Source organism: Macaca mulatta, chromosome 1 (assembly GCF_049350105.2).
Source record: "Macaca mulatta isolate MMU2019108-1 chromosome 1, T2T-MMU8v2.0, whole genome shotgun sequence".
NCBI lineage: Eukaryota > Metazoa > Chordata > Mammalia > Primates > Cercopithecidae > Macaca > Macaca mulatta.
Window position 1 is genome coordinate 130,427,786 of NC_133406.1, and position 23,795 is coordinate 130,451,580.

At 53.4% G+C, this 23,795-nt stretch overlaps 1 protein-coding gene across 8 annotated transcripts; it reads left to right on the top strand.

The window, feature by feature from the left end:
• Positions 1-8,995: 8,995 nt before the first annotated feature.
• Positions 8,996-23,050, top strand: EPS8L3 (EPS8 signaling adaptor L3). Of its 8 annotated transcripts, none has more exons than XM_028830591.2 (19): positions 8,996-9,418; positions 11,402-11,456; positions 11,616-11,680; positions 13,302-13,460; positions 13,739-13,888; positions 14,009-14,064; positions 14,460-14,602; positions 14,695-14,810; positions 15,066-15,183; positions 15,263-15,324; positions 15,571-15,645; positions 15,962-16,110; positions 19,918-19,999; positions 20,396-20,430; positions 20,935-21,133; positions 21,346-21,474; positions 21,779-21,852; positions 22,338-22,470; positions 22,728-23,050. In XM_028830591.2, the coding sequence occupies exons 2-19, from the start codon at positions 11,426-11,428 to the stop codon at positions 22,737-22,739; spliced, it is 1,788 nt and encodes a 595-aa protein (XP_028686424.2). In that variant the 5' UTR covers positions 8,996-9,418; positions 11,402-11,425; the 3' UTR covers positions 22,740-23,050. The 8 variants fall into 8 exon arrangements, 7 of the variants coding, with proteins under 7 accessions (XP_028686424.2, XP_077807924.1, XP_077807921.1 ...); XR_013399935.1 differs by having other exon boundaries at positions 9,278-9,418; positions 13,065-13,460; positions 20,978-21,133; XM_077951783.1 differs by having other exon boundaries at positions 9,278-9,418; positions 13,065-13,460.
• Positions 23,051-23,795: the final 745 nt, after the last annotated feature.

A 23,795-nucleotide genomic window follows, 5' to 3' on the forward strand; every position in this document is an offset into this window, starting at 1 on the left:
GAGTGGGGGAGGCCAGGGCTCCTGGCTCCAGCTGCTGCCCACTTTCAGAGAGAGCACTGTAGAGCAAGAGTCTCTGGAGTGACACTGCCTGGCTGTGACACAGCACACCCCTGGGGCACCTAGGAGGCTGGGTGGGGAGAGCAGGGGCAGCTGCAGGGATGACTTCTCAGGTTCAAGCTGGTTGGGCGGCAGCCTGGCACTGGTCACTTCTGGGTGACACTTAAGGCAGGACATTGCCAACTGGAAGGCGGTAGAGCACGGGCTCCCATTAGAACCACTGGGAGATTATAAAAATTTAGATTCTGGAGCTCCTTCCTGAAACTCCTAAATCAGACTCTCCACGGATCGAGTCTAGAACTTTGCATTTTCAACCAGGCTTCCCAGGCAGTCCCATGGAGCCAGGCATTTGAGAAACTACTCTAGAGAGATGAAGATGCAGTGAGCCTGGGCAGCCTGCTATCCGGGGTGGCAGAAGAGCCAGGGGAAAGCCTGCCTGGGGAAGAGGTGCCTCAGAGGGATCAGATCTATTCTGGGCAGCATCACAGGGGCGGCTGGCAGCAGAGGAAGGCTTTACAGGGAGGTCGACTTTCAGGAGCCCGTTTATGGAGCCTCTCCCCTGCTCCAGACATGTGACCAAGTTGTCTTATGTAAACCATGCAGTCATCATCAGCCCTTTTGACAAATGATGTACCCGAAGTTCAGAGAACTCAGGTTCCAAGGCCACATGGCTAGGAGCCAGAGATAGGATTCACACCCTGTGTTCCTGACGCTGAGCCGCTTCCTCTGCGCGATGGAGAGCGCTCCCCATGGCCTGCGTTGCTGGGGAGGTGGTGAGCTTCTGGTCCCTAGCAGGGTTCCTCGACAGCTGAATCCTGCAGGGGGAGTCTTGCTTTGTGCTGACCTGGGAATATGTGTGGGGTGTGGTGCCAAGAAACCAAGGAGGGGCTCCCAGACTCCTCCATGCTGGCTTTGTGTACACACCTACACACACAAACGCACACACACACACTCACACACACACACTCACGCACACACACGCAGACGCACACCTCCCCGAAGCTCAGGAAGGCTAGGAAAACTCAGTACCAACCGGGATGAGGCCTGGCTCTGGCCTGAGACCTAGCTCTGGCCTGAGACCTAGGAATTCCTCAGGGACATAGCCCAGAGCCTCTGGGACCACAAAGAGGCCACACATCAGACAGAGGGGAGCTGAGCCCTCCTACTGGCCTTCCCAGTCCTGGGGCCACTGTTCTCACCCTTTTGACAACCCCTCGGGAGCAGGACAGAGTCCCAGGGCTGCAGAAGGAGTTCCTTTCTGGGACATTTTTGTCTTGTTTTCTTACTTGAAAAATTACCATTTATTTTGTGTGGGGTGACGTGGGAATGGAGATGCACTGATTACAAAAGTAGCATAACATGTTCTTTGGGGAAGAGTTGGAAAATATAGAAAAGCACAAAGAAAGTAAAACCACAAAGAAGTCCCCTCATCCCAACACAGACACACGTCTAAAGATAACTAACATTCTTTCTGCTCCTGTCTCTTCTTCAAGACAGGCTGCTTGGGTGCAAACCACAGGCCTGCTATTTTCTGGCTGTGTGATCCGGGACAAGTTACTTAACCTCTCTGTGCATCTATGTGCCTCAGTTTCTTCATATGTAAACCGGAGGTGAAAATAACAGTGCCTATCTCAAAGGGCGGTTGTGAGCATTTGATATAAAGACTTAGATGGGTGTCTGCCACTGAGCAACTGCTGGATAAATATTTATATTTACAAGGTTAACATTTTCTGTTTAGATTTTCATTACAACTTTTCTTAACAAAATTGAGTATTACCAACTTGTAAGAAGCTTGTTTCACCGTATACTACATCATGAACGTTTCTATGTTTGGGTATTTCCATAATTGCAATGTTTCCTGTTTAGATGTCTATGATTGCAGGTTTCATTTAGATTTTTCTGTTTCATTTTATATGATTTCAATTTCCCTATTTGTTTGTGTGTTTGTTTGTTTCACAAAACTAGGATCTACATTTTGTAACTTGTCTTTTTCATCTACTGCTAATGGGGAGCTTTTCCACATCACTGAACATCCCTTCACTACATGGATCTGAATGGCCGCACTGTTGGTCTTGGGAAGTGGTTTAAACTGGGGGCAGGAGCAGAAGTGTCTAAGGGAGCGGGCAGGATTGGTCAGGCCCTCTCCCCTCCATACCCATGGCTGCTGGCCAGGCCCGGCCCAGGAAGAAGACTCAGTGCCACCAGCTCCTGGAAGGGGGCCCAGGGCATGGTCCTGCATGGTGATAGGACTGCCTCTCCCTGTCTCTCCCCACTTGCCCCACAGACTGAGCTGGGCCCAACTAAGCCCCTCCCCTGAGATCCCCAAGGGCTTGCGTTTCCCGAAGGCTGCTCTTTCCTCAGCAGCCACCTCCCAGCCTGGCCCTGGGTTCCTCTCCTCCTCTCCAGCCCAGCTCTCCTGAGAAGCCTGCTCCAAATCCCAACCCAAGGCTGGCCTCTGGTGAAGGGCTTTCCAGATGTCCTTGAGGTCCCTTCCTCCAGGGCTGTCAGGGCAGTGGGGCCAGGGTAATCAAGGCTCCTGGGACTGCCTACCTGGATGGGATGGGATGCAGAAGAGAGGGAAAGAAGGAGGGGGTGTGTGTAGAAGTCACCAAGGGGATCCAGGGCTGGGGAGGTGCGGAACCAAGGCCCAGAATCAGGAACTGAGAGACGTCTGGACCGACACCAGCTGCCAGGGCAATGAGGAAAAGGCAGGAGAATTCAGAGCCCTGAGCACTGGCTTCAGGTTTGGGGTTTAAACAAACGGAGGCACCCAGGAGAGCTAGGAAAATGGGGGCGGGTCTGAGACCCCAACCCCAGTCCGTCCCCAGACAGAGCAGCTTCCAGAAGCACGTGAGGCCTGGCCTTCTTTCCTGAAAACTCAAGCCACTGAGCCTCTTGTAATTGTGGGACTACAAATCACCCACCTGCCTTCAAATCACCCACTCGTGCTTCGTCTGCCTTTATCGGGCAGGGCAGGCAGGTGGATGGGTGGGCAGCATGGCAGAGTCTAGCCCAGGCCTGACCAGAGGCTCCAGAGACAAGCCCGCCTTCTCCCCTGCCCTCCCACACAGACTGCCCTCCTGCCATGCACCCAGGATCTCTGTTGTCTCATCTGTCTCTGCAGTAGCATGTTGTTCCCACTAGCCATTATGCCAAGATGTCTTCCATCCTGAACACATCTGAACAAGTTTCTGGTATCTCATCCCTGGCCCATCCCACCCCCAGCAAAGCCTCCCATGCCCTCTGTCTACACTCGGCAACTCACTCACAGCCCACCTCCTCGTCCTCACACTCTTCAGCCATCCCCAGCTGGCTCCAGCCCCTACCACAAACACACAGATGGTAGCCATGCCTCCATCTCCCAGCAGCACCTGGCCCAGGCTCCTTCCTGAAACACTGTCTTTTCCCAGCAATCCTTGCTGTTCACTGGCGGCCCCTTGGTCTCCCCTCGTCCTTCCCAATCTCTTAATGTTGGAACACCTAGGTTGAGTCGTGAGCCCACTTCTCTTTATCTATACACTTTTGCCCATGTGGTCTCACGAGTCTTAGGTCTCTGAATGTTATTCATGTATTTACAGCTGTCAAGTATCTACTGTTTTCTACACTGCAAACGTTCCCCGCATCATTGAATCATCTTTCTCCACATGCTTCTGAATGCCTGTAGGTGGTCATCCCGCTCTGCTGAGGTGTGACTCACACCTGCCCTGGCCTTCCTGCTACTTCCACCCAGAGGCCCAAAACGCCTCTCAAACTAAGGCCGTGCAGAATGGAACAGAAACTCTTCATCTCCAATCGCCTCCCAATCCCTTTCGTCTTCGGTTTCTCCATCTCACCAGATGTCACCATAACCCACCCGGTTGTCCAAGCCAAAAACCTGGGTCCTAATAGGTCCTCTTTCCCCTCTCAACCCCCATTCTAATCCATAGCATGTCCTGTCCGTTCCACCTGCAACCGAAGTCTCCATCCTCACGGCCCTGCTGTGTCCAAGCCCCACTGCCCTCCCTGCAGCAGCTGCTTGTGGTCTCCCTGAGTCTGTCCCCACTCCCACCACAGCCCATTCTCCCCACTCCAGCCAGAGTTGTGACTAGAACACAAATCCAATCATGCCACTCCTCTGCTTAAAACCCCTCCGTGTCTTCCAACTGCCCTTGGAATAAAAGCCAGGCTCCTGGCCATGGTCTACAGAGCCCTGTGTGCTCTGGCCCTGTCCACCCCATCTCGGTCACCTCTCTGCCAGCTCATTCCTTCCCAGCTGCAAGCCCTTTACATAGATGGTCTCCTCTCCCAGGCTCCTTCCCATCCCTGGCTCAGCTTGAAGCTCCCCTCCTCAGAGAAGCCTTCTTCAACATCCTGCTTCCAAAACACCCACCCCCATGCCATCGTCCACTTCACTCTCTTTATTTCTCTTGTGTCACTTGTCAGGACCCTGATTATCTTCAGATGCATTTGTTTCTTCTACCTCGGCACGTTAGCTCCAGAGGGGAGGACATCATCTCTCTTGTTTATTTCTCCATCTGGCTCATAGAAGCCACTTACCCAGTGCCAGGGCTGGGGAAAGCAGGGGCAGGGATGGGGGCTGTCTCTGTGATTCCCCAGCAGCCCCAGGACCAGGTGTCAGTCCCTGGACAGGACCACCATGACTCAGGGAATGCAAGGATTGGCCCTTAAAGGACACACAGGAGTTCAGTCAAGGGGTGAAGTGGGCAAGGAATTGCAGGCAGAGGGATTGCAGTCCTACTGGATGAAGCGGCCTGGGGAGAAGATGGGTTGTCAATCAGCCCCTGATTGACATTGAGGCTGTGCCTCATCCACGCAGTCCACCAGCAAGAGGTTCTGGCTGGACCTTGCTCTGGGGTCTGGTTCTGCGGGTGAGGCGGCAACCATTTACCTCTGAATGCCAGAGCCCTGCCCTACCTCCTACATGGTCATCCATGAACACGGAGCTCTTTTCCCCAGAGCCCTCCAGAGTTTCCCAGCTCTGACCAGGGCCTGCTCTGGAGCTTCCAAGGAACCCACCCTGCTTCCTGGCCCAGGCCAGGGTGGTGGGAGGGGTTCCTTGGCCCCTTAACCTAAAGCCTATGCACCTGGGTCCATCCGATGCCCCACCCCACAGAAGCCTTTCTCTGTATATGTTGAGAACCAGCAAGCGGCAGGGTCTTCCAGAAGACAGAAGACCCAGCAGCCTTCTTGTTGCTTCTCCGTGCAAAACCATTCAACGGCTCTACTCACCACCAGGTGATGAGGGCATACATATGCTGTCATCTGCCACCACCTCCCTTCTACACACACATGTACATGCACACACACATGTACACACACACACACGTGCATACACACAGTTTACGCCATACCCATCTTCTCCCCAGGCCGCTTCATCCAGTAGGTCTGCAGTCCCTCTGCCTGCAATTCCCAGCCCACTTCTTGGCTGAACTCCTGTGTGTCCTTGAAGGGCCAGCCCTTGCATTCCCTCGTCTGAGAAGTCCTTCCTGACACCCCCAAGCCGAGTAGGGTTCTTTACGCCTGCATACTACAGTGCATGTGTTTACAAGGCCTTCTCTCCTCTAGACAGTGGCAGAAAACAATCTGGGTCCTCAGGGACCTGAAGGGGGCCTGCCCCTCCACACCTGTGGGTATTTCTCATCAGGTGGGATGAGAGACTGAGAAAAGAAATAAGACACAGAGACAAAGTATAAAGAACAGCGGGCCCAGGGAACCCGCACATTCAGCATGTGAGGACCTGCACCGGCGGGGGTCTCCAAGTTTCCTCAGTATTTATTGATTACTATTTTCACTATCTCGGCAAGAGGAGCGCGGCAGGAGAGCAGAATGAACAGGGTGATGGTAGGGAGAAGGTCAGCAGGAAAACATGTGAATAAAGGAATCTGTGTCACAAATAAGTTCAAGGGAAGGTACTGTGCCCAGATGTTCACATAGGCTAGATTTATGTTTCTCTTTACCCAAACATCTCAGTGTAGCAAAGAGTAACCGAGCAGTATTGCTGCCAGCATATCTCGCCTCCAGCTACAGGGCGGTTTTCTCCTATCTCAGAATAGAACGACTTCGGCTTTACACCGAGACATTCTGTTCCCAGGGGCATGCGGGAAACAGAGACCTTCCTCTTATCTCAACTGCAAAAAGGCCTTCCTCTTTTACGAATTCTCCTCAGTACAGACCCTTTACGGGTGTCGGGCTGAGGGATGGTTAGGTCTTTCCCTTCCCACAAGGCCATATCTCAGGCTGTCTCAGAGGGGGGAAACCTTGGACAATACCCAGGCTTTCTTGGGCAGAGGTCTCTGTGGCCTTCCGCAGAGAATTGTGTCCCTGGTTAATAGAGAATGGAGAATGGCAATGACTTTTACCAAGCATACTGTCTGCAGACATATTGTTAACAAGGCACAGCTGTAAATCCCTTAAACCTTGATTCAATACGGCACATGTTTCTGTGAGCACAGGGTTGGGGCTAAATTTACAGATTAATGGCATCTCAAAACAGAACAATTTTTCTTTGTACAGATCAAAATGGAGTTTCTTTTGTCTTCCTTTTCTACATAGACACAGTAACAGTCTGATCTCTCTTTCTTTTCCCCACAGGGACCTTAGTCTCATGGGGGTATCCCCTTCAATGTGATACATGCAGTAACAGAGGGACACATGTACAAGGCGTCTGGAAGCCACGGGCCAGCTCCACCAGCCCTGGGCAGTGGGAAGGCTACTGAAGGAGGCTTACTGGAGACATAAAGGCATAATGTTTCCCCCAGGGCATTCCAGACACAGAACAGTGGCTAGCCAGGTACCAGGGCGTGACTCTTCAAGGAATTACAAGCCATGCCCCAAGCTGAGTATAAAGTACAAGGGGCAGGGAGTTGGGGGGAAGATAAGGCCAGACTCAGAAGCAGGAGACTTGAGTTCATCAAGGACTTCAGCTGCCCTGAGAAGGAGTTTAGGTTTTGTCCTCTGAGCAGTGGGAAGTCAGTGAGGGGTTTTAGGCAGAGGAGTGGACAATCAAATCTCCAGTTAAGAAAGCTTCCCGACCAGCAACCGGGAAGGATCAATGAGAAAAGAGTGAGGCGAGGGCGTGGGTGAGGAGACTGCCACAGGGTCAAAGACAGAAGGTGTGATGGGGTCTGAGGAAGACAGTCGCAGTGGGGTGGAGAGGAGGGGGGACACTTAGGGCTTGCCACAGAGCTGGGTCTGCTAGGAAGGGTAGTCCATCGGGTGTGAGGATTGAGGGAGGACTCAGGGAGGACTCCAGCTCCCTGCTGGAACACATGGCTGGTGGCTGGTGCCTTCCCTGAGATAGGAGCATGAGAGGGGAGATTGTTTGCTGAGAAATAATGAACTCAGCTTGAATTCCAAGGTGTCTGTAAGCCCTCCAGAGGGATCCTAGCATCTCTCACAGTGCCTAGCAGGCAGAAAGCCCTCAATTCTACAGGAAGCTGTGGAGTGAGTGAACGAATGTGGTCCCACAGCCTTTTAACTCCACAATTTCAAGGATATGCGCTTCGAGTCCTGCTTCCTGGTGCCTCAGCTGGAACTCCTTTGCAGAAGAACTGCTGTGGCACCCAGAGCTTTGTGCAGAAGCTTTAGTTATGGCCCCAAGTCCCCAGGTATGGGAAGCTTGGCCTCTCCCTGTTCCCTGAGGGGGCTCCACAGAAGCAGAAGTCCCCAATACCTGGCCCCAGGCCCCAGACCCACCCAGGCCACAAAGGGTTTCTGTCTGAGGAGACCCACACTGCTCCCAGGGGCATCCCTAAAGGGCACTGCAGACAGCGAGGTGCTGTGAATGCCACTCATTGTTTTTCTGCCCCTGCCCATCCTGACCCAGGGCCCCCATGGGAGTCCCTGCTGTGCTCACACTGACTTGAGGAGGGGCCTGTGGGAAGGACAGGCCTGGCCTGAGCTGGGCAGAAATGAGGTGTTGCCTGAACCCCAAGCTAGGGCTGGGGTGAAATATGACTGTGGCCTTCATGGAGCTGGGGGAGGCAACGAGGGTACAGGCTATGTATCCCAAAAGAAAGTGAAGGGCCACGAGATGGAGACCCAGGGAACAGAACCCCAGGACTGCTTCCCATGGGGCCATGGCTGGGTGCCGGCCTCACAGGCACCTGATCCCTGCGCCCCAGCAGCTGGCTACCCGCTGGACTCTCCCAGAGACACACACAGCCCAGTCAGGGAAGGCATCTCCCTAGGAACTGACCTGTGGACTCCAGGCCATCCAGGGCAGCGTTGGTTGGGTGGTGATGGGAGAGAAGGCTGAGATCTCCTGGGATAGTTCCAGGGAAGCTAAAGATGGGAGTGCTCCAGCCCTCAGACTCCACAGCACACTCCATCACAGGGCCCAGCACTGGGGCCCTGCACTCTGCTCACAACGGTCCGAGGCTCACCGACACTCCCCTGCCCCCGCCTCCCCTCCTGCCCTGCTCCCTGGTTTCTGTTTACACCTGGCCTCACTGGTTAGACTGTGAGTTCCCAGAGGGCGTGGGAGCCTGGCCCACCCTGAGTGCCAAAAAAGAGTTTTCAATACCATGAAGTGCAGGAAGTGGGTAGGTTCATGACTACAGATAGACGCAGGTCTCTGTTTCCCATCTTTGCTGAAGCCGGCCAGGCATCCACCAGGGGTCTGGGCACAAGATGGGGTAGAGAAGGAAAGAGAGTAGAAGAGCAAGAATGGGCTGGTACAGGGGCTCCTGCTGGAAGGGACAGCAGTAGGGACAGAATGAGGGCCCTGCCGGAGGGAATCTGAGTCCTCCATGTAGTGCCCCATGTGGCTCTGTGCCCCAGTTCCCATCTTCTCTGAAAAGATCCATGTCTTGCTCACAGGCACCACCCAGGCACACAGGATCACACATCTATGGGTGCCACCCATGCACAGGCACAGCACACACACCAGCCCACAGCTTCCCCCAAGCCTGGAGTCCACCTCCTGCCAGCCTGTGCCCTCACCACAGAACCCAGACTCTGGGCCATGCATACTCTCTCCTTCTGGTCCCAGGCCCGTGCCTGATGCTGACCTGTTCCCCAGAGTAGGCACGCAAAAGGCAGAGGGAAGAGGGGGCCACGCCCCAAGGCTAGAAGTGGGGAAACAGGGAAGCAGTAGCCTCTAGCTAAGCTGGGGACACCTGTCAGCACAGACACTGCCGCAGGTCCAGGTTGATGTTGAGTGGTTAGTGGCCAGGAGGCCTCCCCACCCGCCAGAGTCCAAAGAACACAGGCGTGGTTGCCTCTGTAACCTCATCAAAGGCAGGCTCTGCCTGTGGCCACTAGCAGAGAAGCTGCTGTCCTTCTGCCACCAGCACCGGACCACCTGCTCCAAGACCAGCCCCCTGGGAGAACCAGGCACCTGGTCTTCACTGGCACCCAGGTAAGGGCCTGGCCCCCAGGGAAGATCGGGGCCCAGCCCAGTCACAGGGGATCCCAGGGCAGGTGGGGGCAACTTAGTGGCTTCCCAGGCCAAGTCTCCAGCCTGTTCCCAGCGGCAGCCCAGGGGATCAAGCCCGAGGAGGGGCTTGGGACTCAGCAGCTGGCTGGTGGGCTGGAAAGCAGAGCAAGGTCCAGGTTCCGGAAGGACCTCTGGGATGCTTGCCCCAGGGTCTGTGAGGTGATGGCCTTCCCTGCTCCAAACCCCTACATCTAGGGCTTAAAGGGGGAAACTGGGCTGTCACAGCTCCCCTACCCCTAAGGGGCAAGGCAGGCCGAGCCAGCCCCCTCTTCCCTTCCTGGGGTAGGGAATCTTTGGAGGCAGCTGTTTCCCCACCTTGACCTACCAACCCACAGGGCCCTACAGGGCCCTACAGGGCCCACTCTGGTGCTGAGGGAGTGGGGAGTGGGGCTAACCAGGGCCAGACCTCACTTCCTCTTCTGCATGGAGAGCATGGAGAAGCAGGAAGTGTTACAATGGGGGTTGGGGGAGGCTGGGAAAGGGGAGCAGGCTTCTAGCCCAGCCTTACCCCTGGAGAGAAAAGCGGTCCTCTCAAACAAGGAAACCAGAGATCCAGCCGTCCCTTCCACATTCCCTTTGTTGTTCACTGGCAGCTTATTTCCTTCAACACTGAGTCATCTTATCAGATCCTACGTCATTTTCACAATAGTCCTAATAAACAAGGGTGTGGGTTGCTCTCTTACATGTTACCCGGGGTATTCCAGTATCTCTGCACAGCTGAGATGTACCATGAGGACCTGTGGATATCCACAAACCTCATTCAGATTAACACATACCCTTGACCTGCACAGACTAACTCCACTCCCAGCCGGCACACACACACCACATTTAATTCCACTCCATTTCAACATGTATGTTCTCTAGACTCCCTCCATGACTGCGCACAGCCCAGTGGCAGAGGCATGTTTACAAACCATTAAAACATGAAGCTTGCAATCAGACAGATCTGGGTTTGCTCTCTATTAAGCACTCATTTGTGACCTCAGGCCTGTTACCATCTTTGAGCCTCAGAGTCCTCATATGGTAAATGGGGACAATACCAGTACATGCCTTGTGAGGTTGTTTTGAGGATTAGAGTGACTAAAGATAAAGCTGTTAAAACAGTGCTAGGCACACGGCACCAAGTAAGTGGACGGCAGTGAGGAGGAACTGATAGGATGCTGGTAAGGGGCTTGGCACCAGGCTCACAGCACCGTGGTGGCTGATATGACTATCGCTGCTGGAGAGAAATGTACAAGGTCCAGTGCAGCATTCCAGCGCAGCTGGAATTTAAAGGGTTGGGGCCAGGAGAGGACCTGGGCAGAGGATACAGAGTACAAAAAGCAAAGAGCCAGGAGGCCTGGGGAGACACTCGTGGAGGTCAGCTCACTGGCGAGTCCTGCAGTGCCATCGTAAGTACACACACGCATGCATGCAGTCTTCCCAGAGGGTCTACAGCTGAAGAGCCAGCATCAGTGTCCTCTCAGTTTGCAGAACTGTAACAGGGTTGAACAAGAGGGCCTACTCTGGCAGAGTCAGCTACAGAACCCTCAGCATCTTTCATACCCAGGCCTAAGATAGGATCTGAACGCAGGTCCCTATCCATCCAGGTTTCCTGGGCTCCTTGGCATGAGCTTTATTGGCCAAACAATGGGAGGTCTGAGCCTTCCCTGGGGCCCAGCCATGCTGTGGCCTCCCTGGCCCTCCCTTCCCTCAGCCTGGGGCCTCCAGGCCCAGCCAAGACGGAGGGCTCCTCAGTGGAGGACACTGGCTGCAGATGGCTCTGGAAAGGGCCCCTGGAGCCAAGGGCTTTGGGTCTGGTCCCAGAGGCCCCCAGTCAGAGCAATAGCAACTGTCCTGCCCTGCTGTGCCTGGTTCCCCTTTCCCCAGCTCTGAAGGCTGCCTCTGGTTCACTTTGGGTTCTAGGGAGCCGTCCTCAGCAGCGTCAACATGTCAAGGCCCAGCAGCAGAGCCATTTACTGTAAGCTCCTGGCAGGCCTGTCTCCCCTGCCCTCCCACTGAGCCCCCTGAACGTCCCATCCTCCACTCCCTCTTCCTCACAACAACTGCCCCCAGCAGTTGCCTGAGTCTCACCTCGCTCTTCTGCCTGCTTCCCACCCCTTGCTCTGTGCCCCTGTAGTGCACCGGAAGCAGTACTCCCAGAACCTCACCTCAGAGCCCACCCTCCTGCAGCACAGGGTGGAGGTGAGTACTTCTGCAGCCCTGGGCATTGTCCAACTAAACCCAAGTGTTCCTGTGTGCCCACTGCCCTGCCAGAACATGGACACCTCACACAAGTCCCTGCCCTGGAAGCCAACAGCCTGTCCCAACCATGTCCCATGGATTCAGATCCAGCAAGCCTGCCAGAGCATCTGCTCAGTGTTGGGGAGTAGGAGGGGTGGTCGGAGTGGGCAAAGCAGGCCTGGCTGGAGGTTGAGCGGGTGGGTGTCCTGTCCCCAGACAGGAAGAAGTAGCAGCGGGATGGGATAGGAAGCACTCGCAACCACCCACCCACCTACCCTCACCTGTCTCCCAACTCCCTGCTGCCCGAGTCCCCAGGGCACTGCTCCATTGCCCAAGACCTTGCATGGCTGGAGGCGGGAGTGTGCGAGGTCTTTGGGCCCTGTGGAGGATTGAGATGGCCACTGTTGGAGAGGGGAGCCACGTGGGCCCAAGCCTCCAGGGTGAGTGTGAGCAGCTCCAAGGCTGCTCCAAGGCTAGAAAGGAGTCTCTGGCTCTGCCAGGGAGGATGACGCAGGCACTGCAAGATTTAGGTGCCTGAAGGGCTGTCGACACCAAGGTGAAGGCGAAGCACAGGCTATAAGGGCGTGGTGGGGAGAGCAGGCACAGGGTCAGGCTGGAGCTCTGGGGTAGAAGAGCTCCACTGTTAGGACTCCAGTGGAGAACAAGCAGGGAGGGAGCTGGGGAGATGGTCTAGAGGTCCCACAGGGCAGCAGAGGCAGGGCTCCCACAGCCAGCTGAGGAGAGGCCAGGAGGACTCAGCTTCTCTGTAAAGTGAAGGTTGAGAACAGGCTTACTTTAGGCCCAGCAGGCAGAGCAAGAGGAGACATGTTCAGGAGGATGGAGTTTGCTCACAATGCCAGGGTCCCCTGAACATGCTGGTAGTGTGAACACAGGGAGAGGAGCTGGGCCCTGGGCAGGGGTGGGGGTCAAGGGGCAGGAGGCAGGCTGCATCTTCCCCTCACAAGAAGCCTGGGTGGCAGGGGCCTTGTGAAGGCAATGTTTGACTGGGAGAAGGGAGGGGCTCCTAAAGGAAACTGGATAACAGCAAAAAACTCCTGAATGGTCAGCCTAGCAGTAGGCAAGGACTTGAGCAGAGACTGAGATCACAATGGATGTCTCCAGGCATGAACCAGGGAGAAAGAGACAGGAATTCTGGGTGAGTGAGGAGGAAGACTGGGCTGAGACTGAGTTCCCAAAGGGAACAAAGGAAGCCAGGGACAGAATCTGAGGGTCCTGTATCCCCTCCAGAGGAGCTATTTGTTGGGTGGCTGGATCGCACATCCACCACCACCCAGCTGCCTCACCTGGCCTGGACTAGTAAAGGCCATGCCTGTCCTTCCTCTAGAGTCTTCAAACCCCTCCTGCAGCTCCTCAGACTCAGACTTGGAGCCCCCATCCCTGGCCCCAGTGCTTCGACACCGGCCCTCACATTGGCCCTGGAAAGTTGCTTTATCTGAAGCCTAGAACCTCCCACCTCAAGGGGGCCGAGGACATGTCTTCTTCCTCTTCTGCTTTTCTCTACCCAGCATGCCTGTGGTCCCCCTCTCTGAGCTTTCTCCCAGTCCTGCCCCTCTCCCTGCAGCACTTGATGACATGCAAGCTGGGGAGTCAGAAAGTCCAGGGGCCCAAGGATGCCTTGCAGAAGCTGTTCGAGATGGATGCGCAGGGCCGGGTGTGGAGCCAAGACTTGATCCTTCAGGTCAGGGACGGCTGGCTGCAGCTGCTGGACATTGAGACCAAGGTCAGCCCTCCCAGCAAACCCAGCCATAGCCAGCGTGGGCTGTGGGGAAGCAAGCACTAGCTCTTGAACTCCACCCTCCATGCCCCAAAGGGCAGCCACCCTCCCCAAATACAACACACACCCAGGCCTAGGAAGAGACAGGGGACAGAGGCACAAGAGTCAGGTAGCTGACACCCCAGCCCCAAGTCACCAAAGGGCTAGGACGAGCTGGTCAGGAGCTCCCAGAAGCCACACCTGGCTCTTGGTGGCCTCACAATTGACCTCTCCACCTGGCCCAGGAGGAGCTGGACTCTTACCGCCTGAACAGCATCCAGGCCATGAATGTGGCGCTCAACACATGTTCCTACAACTCCATCCTGTCCATCACCGTGCAGGAGCCAGGCCTGCCAGGCACCAGCACTCTGCTCTTCCAGTGCCAGGAAGTGGGGGTGAGTGGTCAGGGGTGATTGGTCAGGGGTGGGGTTCATCGACTATCACCCCACCACACACACACACACACACACACACACACACACACAAACTTAGCCTGCCTGACTGCTGCTTCCCAGGCAGAGCGACTGAGGACCAGCTTGCAGAAGGCTCTGGAGGAAGAGCTGGAGCAAAGGTAGGCAGCCTCGGCCCAGCCCACCTATGGGGCCTCCCAGCTCAGCCTCGAGGGCCAGACCCTGACCCCATATCTTGGGGGACCCAGAAGGTTGTGGCCCAACCAACCTGGGCCTGGACTGAGGAGGAGCCGGGACAGAGGTGGGCATAGGGAAGGAGCTGGGCCCAGGGGGCACTAGAGATTGTCCTCAGAGACTGAGATAGGACCTGAGAGGGCCCAGAGGGTAGGCAGATGAGGCAGGGTGGAGTCAGGGGTGGGTCCAGAAGGAGACCAGGGAGCAGGCGGTACGACTCCTGGAGAGAGGTGGTGGTGCCCCCGGGTCCTGGAGCAGAAGTGTGGGGAGGGCCTCTCTCCCAAGAACCTTGTCAAAGATGTGGCCCCTACCATGTCCTCAGCAGACCCCAACTTGGAGGCCTTCACCCAGGCCAGGACAGATGGAGGGGGCCTCCTATGGAAAGGCCACTCCCTCTGGAGCAGGCACTCTCTCTGGAGCGGGGGCTCCCTCCAGAACAGCCCCACCAGAGGACCCTAGAGCACAGTAAGTTTGAGGCATGGGGGCAGGTGGAGGAGAAAGTTTCGATAAAAAGTCAAAGATCTAAGATCTAGATCCATGGTCCCCTTACATTGCAGGCCTCCTGCCATCCCCAAGGCCCCTGCCACACTACCCCAGTGCCCGAGAACCAAGTGTCTTTACTCCGCCTCCTCCAAGGCGGCCCTCTTCCCCCGAGGACCCAGAGAGGGACGAGGTAACTGCAGGTGGTCTTGAGCTTGCTGAGGCTTTCTGGGCCTGGGAAAAGGAAGGACACAACCCTCCCTCTTTTTCTAGGAGGCCAGGGTCCCAGGATGGCCAGGGCCTGGGCCAGGAGGCCAGAGAAGCTTGTTTATACTCCAGGCCCGGCCTGAGGCTGGGGCTTGTGGTGGGGAGGGGTGCGGGAGGCATGTTGGGAGTTCTAGAGCAGGCCCAACTGCCCATTCAAGGCCATGCGTTGTTTGGGGCCCAGGAAGTACTGAACCATGTCCTAAGGGACATTGAGCTGTTCATGGGAAAGCTGGAGAAGGTCCAGGCAAAGACCAGCAGGAAGAAGAAGAAATTTGGGAAAAAAAGCAAGGACCAGGGAGGTGAGTACTGAGGGCCAGGAGAGAGGACGAAGGGTGTCTTGGGGTGATCTGTGGCCCACTGCCTTGCCCCTTCTCCCAGGTCTCACCCAGGCACAGTACATTGACTGCTTCCAGAAAATCAAGTACAGCTTCAACCTCCTGGTAGGTGGCTCCCCACAACTTCACCAGGCCTCTCCTCTTCCCCTTCCTCCCCACTAATCCTCTGCTGTCTGGACTCAATCATCCCAAGCCTTTTTCTTCTCCATCTACTCCCCCTAGAACCTCCCCTCCCCTCTTGGGACTTGTGGGAAGTGCCAGCCTTCTAGCCAAGGCATAAAACAATTATGGTGCCCTGGTGAAGATGGGGTGGAGTGAAGGGTGGTGACAGGCATTGCCCTGTGTCCCCAGGGAAGGCTGGCCACCTGGCTGCAGGAGACAAGTGCCCCTGAGCTCGTGCACATTCTCTTCAAATCCCTGAACTTCGTGAGTCAAGGGAGGACAGGGTGGTGAAGAGGCACAGGCTGAAGTCAAGAAGGAGTAGAGGGAGGAAAGGAGGCTGGTGGAGGGGGACGGGGGAGCAGGGGCCAGGGTGGAACCAGATGGGCTGGGGTCAGAGCCAAGGACGCCAAGGCTCCAAGGGAGACAGGAAGGAGCAGCAGGCCCAAGGCAGATGGGGACACTTGCAGGAATTAACATCCTACGATTGCAAAAGTGGGAAGCCAGGGACTCTGGGCCTTTCCCACCCACACTGGGCCCTGTGGGAGCCTAGGCTTCCTGACATTTTCCATCTCTCCCCTAGATCCTGGCCAAGTGCCCTGAGGCTGGCCTAGCAGCCCAAGTGATCTCACCCCTCCTCACCCCTAAAGCCATCAACCTGCTACAGTCCTGTCTAAGCCCACCTGAGAGTAACCTTTGGATGGGGTTGGGCCTGGCCTGGACCACTAGCCGGTGAGTGAAGACAAGGCCTGAACTGAACTGGGGGTCGGGCATGGAGGCATCAGGCAGGACATCAGAGGTGGCCAGGCTCTACGTTGCCACAAACCAGAAATATTTCAGAGCTACTTGGGGGACTCTACACAGAGCTCCCAACTTCTTATTTGGCTAAGTGCAAACAGTTTATTAACAAAAGAAAAGTGCACATTTGCCATCACCCACTACTGAAACATGTTATCTCAGAAAAAAGAACAGTTTTTCCCAAGAAAAGGGAGATGGCAACCTTCTACTAAAATATTTTCTCATTTTTGTCAAGGACAAAGTGAAAACTTTGTCTCAATCCAGCCCCAAATTTAAGAATTACTGACGTAAGAGATGCTGCAAATGTAATATCAGTAAGACTTGGCAACCAATGAGCCAGGGGTTAAGAAAGAAAGAGATACTCCCTGCAGGGGTAACTGTGAGATGGGCAGCTGGACAAAAAAGCCAAAGGAGGCCAGTGCGGTGGCTCATGCCTGTAATCCCAGCACTCTGGGAGGCTGAGGTGGGCGGATCACCTGAGGTCAGGAGTTCGAGACCATCTTGGCCAACATGGTGAAACCCCGTCTCTACCAAATATACAAAATTAGCTGGGTGTAGTGGTGCACGCTTGTAAACCCAGCTACTTGGGAGGCTGAGGCAGGGGAATCACTTGAACCCAGGAGGTGGAGGTTGCAGTGAGCTGAGATCGCCCCGCTGCACTCCAGCCTGGGCAACAGGAGGGAAACTCCATCTCAAAAAACAAAACAAAACAAAAAGTCAAACGGATGAGAGCCAGGGGAGTGGGAGGAACCAGCTTGGGCACGCTGATCTGAGGCATCCTTGGAACATTCCGCAGAGGCCTGGTGGCTGGGCAGCTGAGAGGGGATGCACGGAAGTGATGGCTGGAGGCACAGCTACTGGGGAGCACTCCAGAGGGAGCCCCTGAACGTACCTTGACAAGCATAGTTTGTTCTGTTCCATGAAAGAAGAGGCAAGGGCCTTGGCAAACTTCTACATGGCGAATGCAAAAAGGGTTAAGAAGGCAGAAGAGTTAAGGAGAACCTGAAGAGCAGAGGGATGAAAACCAAGAGAAAAAGCTTTAGAAAAGCAGAAAAGCCAACAGGGAAATGAATCTTTCCTTGGAGTTATTTGCCTAATAACCACTTTTATTTTGTTTGAGACAAGATCTCGCTCTGCCACTCAGGCTGGAGTGCAGTGGCGTGATGATCTCATCTCACTGCAGCCTCCACCTCCTGGCTCCAGCAATCCTCCTACCTCACCTTCTTGAATAGCTAGGACCACAGTGTGCCACCTGTGTGCCACCACCATGTCTGTCTATTTTTTGTATTTTTTTATAGAGATGGGGTTTCGCCATGTTGCCCAGGCTGGTCTTGAACTCCTGAGCTCAAGGGATCCCCTCACCTCAGCTTCCCAAAATGCTGAGATTACAGGCATGAGCCACCGCACTCCACCATGACCAGTTCTTTTCAATTCAGCCCCATTTACAAAATTTTGTGTCCAGTTTGTCTGAAGACATGAATTATAGTTCAAAACTATCTGTTTTTCATTATGGTATAATATACATAGCATGAAATTAACCATTTTTATCATTTTAACCATTTTAAGTGTATAATTCAATGGCATTACGTTCATTAACAATGTGTGCTACCAACACCATTATCTACAGTACTTTAAGAACTTTTTCATCATCCCAAACAGAAATTCTGTACCCATTAAATAATAATTCCCCATTACCCACTCCTCAGCCCTTGGAAACCTCTATTCTACTTTCTGTCTCTATGAGAAATATGTTGCCTGTTCTAGGAACCTCATATAAGTGAAATCAGACAATATTCGTCCTGCCGTATGTGGCTTGTTTCACTTAAAATAATGTCTTCACGATTCTTCCATGTTGTAGTATCTATCAGAACTGCCTTCCTCTTTATAGCTGAATAATACCCCGTTGTTATGAATATGACACATTTTGTTTATTCATTCATCTGTTGATGGACACGTGGGTTGTTTCCACCCATAACAATCTATTTTTATGCATCCTCTGTGCAGTCACTAAAATGAAATTACTTATCAGTTCTGGACCTCCCATCTCATACCAGTGTTCCCTTGTCCAAAACCCTGGGACTAAGAGTACCTGAATAAGCCAGTCTCACAGCTCTTGGGGCTGTGCTGGGCTCCCACTGTCCGTGGGAATAGCTCTGGTATCTGTCTAGCACTAGCAGGAGAGGAAAACAGAGGTTCTACAATAGACTCAAATAAGAGGGCCTCAAATTCCTTCATTCAGCCACTTTAACATTGAATAATCATGTCGAACACACCATTTTGTATTTCAAAACCCAGCCTTACTTCTACAATTTCAGTCCTTATAAAAACAGATTAGCACATATAATTTTTCAAATACCCACAAAGATGCAAAACAACTTCAGTATTCATAAAATGATGTACAATTGATAAATACTTCTAAATGTAATATTAAGTCAGATGTGCCCTTAGATGTTTTCTAATTTCTTAACATAACCAGAAATAAATGAAAGAAACATAGAAAATAGAATACCTAAAGATATGTAAAAACCCTCAAAAGAGTTCAATTTCAGGCAAATTATATTTAGATAACTTGATTTTTGGCAAATTGACCCAAAGCTATAAGTAACACTAAATGTTGTGGTCATCCAGAAGAACAGAGACCATACAAGGCCATTGGATTTGGCAATCAGGATTTTAAATGGACTAGTTTCAATAAAGTAATGGCAGAAGTAGAAACCAGGTTGCAGGAATAATGAAAGAAACAGAGATAAGAATATATAGGCAGAGGATATAGGCATATTCTCAAAAAACTTGGTAAGAAGAAAGTAATAGGATGACAGCTTATAAGGAGTAGTATTAGGGTCAAGACCCAAGCATGTTTCTAAGGCACAGAAGGAACCAATTAAAAAGATTCAGAAGAGGGAATCTTTCCTTTGTTCCCATTGAATAAACACTTAATAGCTGCCTCCTGTGTATCAGCCACTGTATTAGGGGTACAGCCCACAAGGAGATCTATATATAGTAAGAAACAAAGAGAAAAGAATCATGAGCAATGCAGTGTGAGAAGAGCAATAACCCAGGGATGTACCAAGTTCAGCAGAATATTTACTTCTGCCCCAGTGAAGCAAGGAAGGGAACTTCTTCAAGGAAATGAATGGGCATTTCCTGGACAGACAAGAGGAAAATATTCCAAGCACGGCAAGCCTGAAGGCCACAAACAGCATGGTCCTCCTGGGCCCTGTGCAGTGGGAGAGGGGGAGGCTGAGAGGCAAGGACCAGCCCATCCCAGAGTCAACGGGAGCAGCTCAGCTGCAGTCTACTTACAAGGTGGAAATCCACAAACAATTTAGCTAGAAAGAAAAGGATCTGCTGCCAGGAAACTAAAAACAGCCTAGAAAAATACTGCACAAGCCCCCTGGGGTGTTGACCAGCCCAAAAGCTCTTGTAGTTCCACTACTTCAATCCAAACGCCCAATCAGGGCAATGAAGCGTCCATCATGTTCTTACGGAGGTGGTGTATCTTTACCTCACGGGCAGAGGTGAGGCTGGCCCCCAGACACCTGCTCTGTGGGATGTGTCCAGGCTTAGCTGTTTGCTCCTTTGTGGGTGTCGGGGCCTTTCATCTGTGCACATGGACCATGTCACCTATTAGCCAAAAGATTCCTGAGGCTAGGCCCTGTCATCCCCTCCCTCTCCACATCCCACAGCCTGGCATCAGAGTTCACAGAGTGGATGTGAACTCAGCTTTGTTTCTCTCTTCAGGGCCGACTGGACAGGCGATGAGCCGCTGCCCTACCAACCCACATTTTCAGATGACTGGCAACTTCCTGAGCCCTCCAGCCAAGTAAGGGGAGCTTGGCACAGAGCCCTACCCACAGCCCTAGTCCCTGGCTAGTTTCTGCCCTCCCCATCCAAACCATGGTCACACAACTAGTGTGACCTAACACTGGCAAGCCAGCAAATTCCATGGAAACCCAAAAGTCACCACCAGACTACAAACAGGAGATATTTGGGGAGACTCTCAGGGCTGGGACATAGGCTCAATTTCTGAGGCCCCATCTCCAAGTGGTGGGTGGGTGGGTTCATGTGGGCACCTGTATCTGTATACTGGGGGAGACAGGAAAAGGGACAGGAGGCAGCTGTGTGTGAGCTGCTTATGCCTGTGGTCAGATACCCCAGCTCCCTCCCACCATGCTGGCTGCCTCCTGCTCTTACTCACTCTCTGTTCTGTCCCTTACAGGCACCCTTAGGATACCAGGCCCCTGTTTCCCTTCGGTATGCTTTGGGCTAAGTAGGGACCGTGTGGTCCTGGGGAGGGAGGGACAGGGCTGTTCCTTTGGATCTCTGGCTCTCTACATCTCAAGAGAGCCAACAGGGTCTCTTTTAGCCAGACAAACATGTACAAGGACATCCCTCTCCTACCTTGGGGGAAAATCAGTGTTCTACCCTCCTAGGCTCCCATAGCTTCTTCTCATGAGACTACCCACACATGTTTCTGATCTCCCAAACTCAAGTATAAAGTGCTTAGGGCAGAGCTCAGATGTAGAAAATTCCACTCCCGGAAATGTCTTCAGAAATCAATGACATTTCAGACCCCTCCTGCCGTCAGAAAGCCCCGCTCCAAGCCCCACCTAACATTGACCTGCCAGCAAACTCTAAAGAAACCCAAAAGTCACCATCAGACTGCAGGCAGGAGATACCTGGGGGGACTCTCAGGGCTGGGACATAGGCTCAATTTCTGAGGCCCCATTCTCCAGCCATCCTGACTCTATTTCTTAGGAGGGGAAGTCATAGGTTAGGGAGCACCTCACACTTTCCTCAGGAGAAGACACACAACGATGACCCTCAGCCTGGGGACCCCAACTCCAGACCCTCCAGCCCCAAACCTGTGCAGTCAGCCCTGAAAATGCAAGTCTTGTATGAGTTTGAAGCTAGGAACCCACGGGAACTGACTGTGGTCCAGGGAGAAGAGCTGGAGGTGAGGCTTGGGCCAGAGGCTAGAAAAGGAGGTGGTGGTTAGTGGGAGCTACAGGCAGCCAAGGGTGGGTGGTCCAGGGAGGGGGCTGCCAAGGTGGGTGGCCTAGAGAGGGAGAAGGAGGGTAGGAAAGGGCCAGAGGGAGAAAGCCTTGTGTGGGGAGGGCAGGCTGGCTGGACAGAGGCTCAGGGGACTGAGGTGGTGACTCTTGGCAGGTTCTGGACCATAGCAAGCGGTGGTGGCTGGTGAAGAACGAAGCAGGACAGAGCGGCTACATTCCCAGCAACATCCTGGAGCCCCTGCAGTCGGGGACCTCTGGGACCCAGGACCGGTCACCCTCTCGGGTACTACCCAGCCTGGACTATCCAGAGCCCTAAGTCCTGAGTTGGAGGTGGGGGTGAGGAGGATTCAGTGGCAAGTGGAGGAGATAGTCTTGGTTTGATTTAGACCGTATTATTGCATGCTTAGTGTGTGCCAACTTTATCATGGGGCCAGAGCAGAGAATAAGACCAGCTCCCCGCCAGACCAGAAAGCCACAGAGTAAGAGAAGTGATTTGATGGGAACCTAGAGAAGGGACCCAGATGTTAGGGGCTATGGTTGACTGTGAGATGAGATGGACTCTGACCCCTGGTTCCCCCTGATTCTAGGTTCCAATGCTTCGACTTAGCTCGAGGCCTGAAGAGGTCACAGCCTGGCTGCAGGCAGAGAACTTCTCCGTTGTGTGAGTGCCTGGCCCTACCGGATGTGGAGGGAGAAACTTTATAAAGGGCTAACCAAGGAAACCCAGAGACCCAGAACATACAACCTGGCCTACATTGTACATGACCCCGATCCAGCACTGTCTCTGCTGAGTTAGAGGACAGAGCAGAGGCGTGTTCAAGCCTACATTAGAGATTAAGTGGGGAACCCTGCTGTGGCAAAGGCAGCAAGGATCAGGGGAGTGGACTCAGGAAGAACCCCAGCTGCCAGCTCAGTCGCCCCTCCCCAGCCAGAAGATTCTCTCCCAGAGCACTTCTTTCAAGCCTGGAAGTTCTGAAATTGGCTAAAGCCAAATGCTGACTTTACTCCTTCACTCCCAGACAGCCTACTCCATGAATTTTTCTGTAACCCCAACCTCCAAGCCCAAAGAGCCCCTTTTCTACCCAAATGCTCAGGCCTAGAGTGCTTCCAGTGCACCACTGATGGCTTTTGCTGTTTCGTTCACAGCACGGTGAGGACACTTGGGTCCCTGACGGGGAGCCAGCTACTTCACATGAGACCTGGGGAGCTACAGATGCTATGTCCACAGGAGGCCCCAAGAATCCTGTCCCGGCTGGAGGCTGTCAGAAGGATGCTGGGGGTGAGGACACCCTGGGGTCCTGACACCCATTGGGACTGTCTGGTGCTCCTGGGTGAGAGAGAGTGCGAAGTTGACAAGCCTGCCGGCCCAGCCCTGGGGCAGAACTGAGTGTGGCGGGTGCTGGGCACAGGATATTCCCCCAGGGGCTTAGCTTCATGCATTCAGGCTTACCTTGAGGTTCCAAGCTTATTGGTGGCATAAGCTCTGCAGATCCCTCACCTGCCACCAGCCTCATCTGAATCTTTTTCTTTCCTCAGATAAGCCCTTAGGCACCAGCTTAGACACCTCCAAGAACCAGGCCCTGCTGATGCAAGATGGCAGATCTGATACCCATTAGAGCCCCGAGAATTCCTCTTCTGGATCCCAGTTTGCAGCAAACCCCACGCCCCAGCTCACACAGCGAAAACAATGGACAGGCCCAGAGGCTGAAGCAAACCGTGCCTATTCTGGCTGTGTTGGAGTCTCCCCAGTAACCACCTATTTATTTTATCTCTTTCCCAAACCTGGAGCATTTCTGCCTAGGCTTGTCAAGAATCTGTTCAGTCCCTCTCCTTCTCAATAAAAGCATCTTCAAGCTTGTCATGTGCCTCCCTCGCGGCTTCTTCTGGGCCTGAGGGAGACCAAAGGCAGGGAGGCAGGAAGGGCTGGAACACTTGGCATGAAAACAGCAGCAAGCCTACATCCATCACTGAGCCAGATTGTTTGAATGTGAGTGGACATTCACACAGCAACCTGGAGCTGGGAATCAGAATTTGAGAATCATGGTCCAAGCTCTCCTGACTCTCTTTCCAAACAAACTCCAAAATAAAGCTATGCTCACCATCTTTTTCGCACACGCGTCTCTCAGTATATTCCAAGGCACCCAGCACAGCTGCAGGCACACCACTTCACAGTAGCAAAGAGCACAAGGATCGACAGCTGTGGGCTTTGGTCAGTTGCACCAGCTGGCTGGGTGAACTCCAGCAAGTCATTCCACTCTTTGGGACCCTGTTTTCTCAAGGGTTAAGCAAAGAATCTGGACTGTCCATAGCTTTGTATATCTTTTAGTAAAAGTAGCTTTCTTTAATTTCAAAGGAGTCCCCTCTCTACATACCAGTAGCTATATTTGTATTAATTTAGTCAACAGATAAGGCCCAATGTACTTATGGATTTGAGGGTTCTTAAGATGTTCCCTTAAATCTCTCTTAGCTGAATTTGTCCATGACCCTAACATTGTCTGGGCCCCAGACTGCCCTATTTTTAGACTGCCTATGTCATTCCCTTAAGTTCCTGGCCTCAGAAAATGTTCCTGGCCTCAGAAAATCATCTCTCATAGCTGTTAACAG

Coding starts and splice junctions, on each gene's coding strand:
- EPS8L3 (XM_077951783.1), top strand. CDS start 11,426: ATGTCAAGGCCCAGCAGCAGAGCCATTTACT. Junction 11,457..11,615: donor CAGCAGCAGAGCCATTTACT/GTAAGCTCCTGG, acceptor GTGCCCCTGTAG/TGCACCGGAAGCAGTACTCC. Junction 15,646..15,961: donor TCTTCAAATCCCTGAACTTC/GTGAGTCAAGGG, acceptor TCTCTCCCCTAG/ATCCTGGCCAAGTGCCCTGA.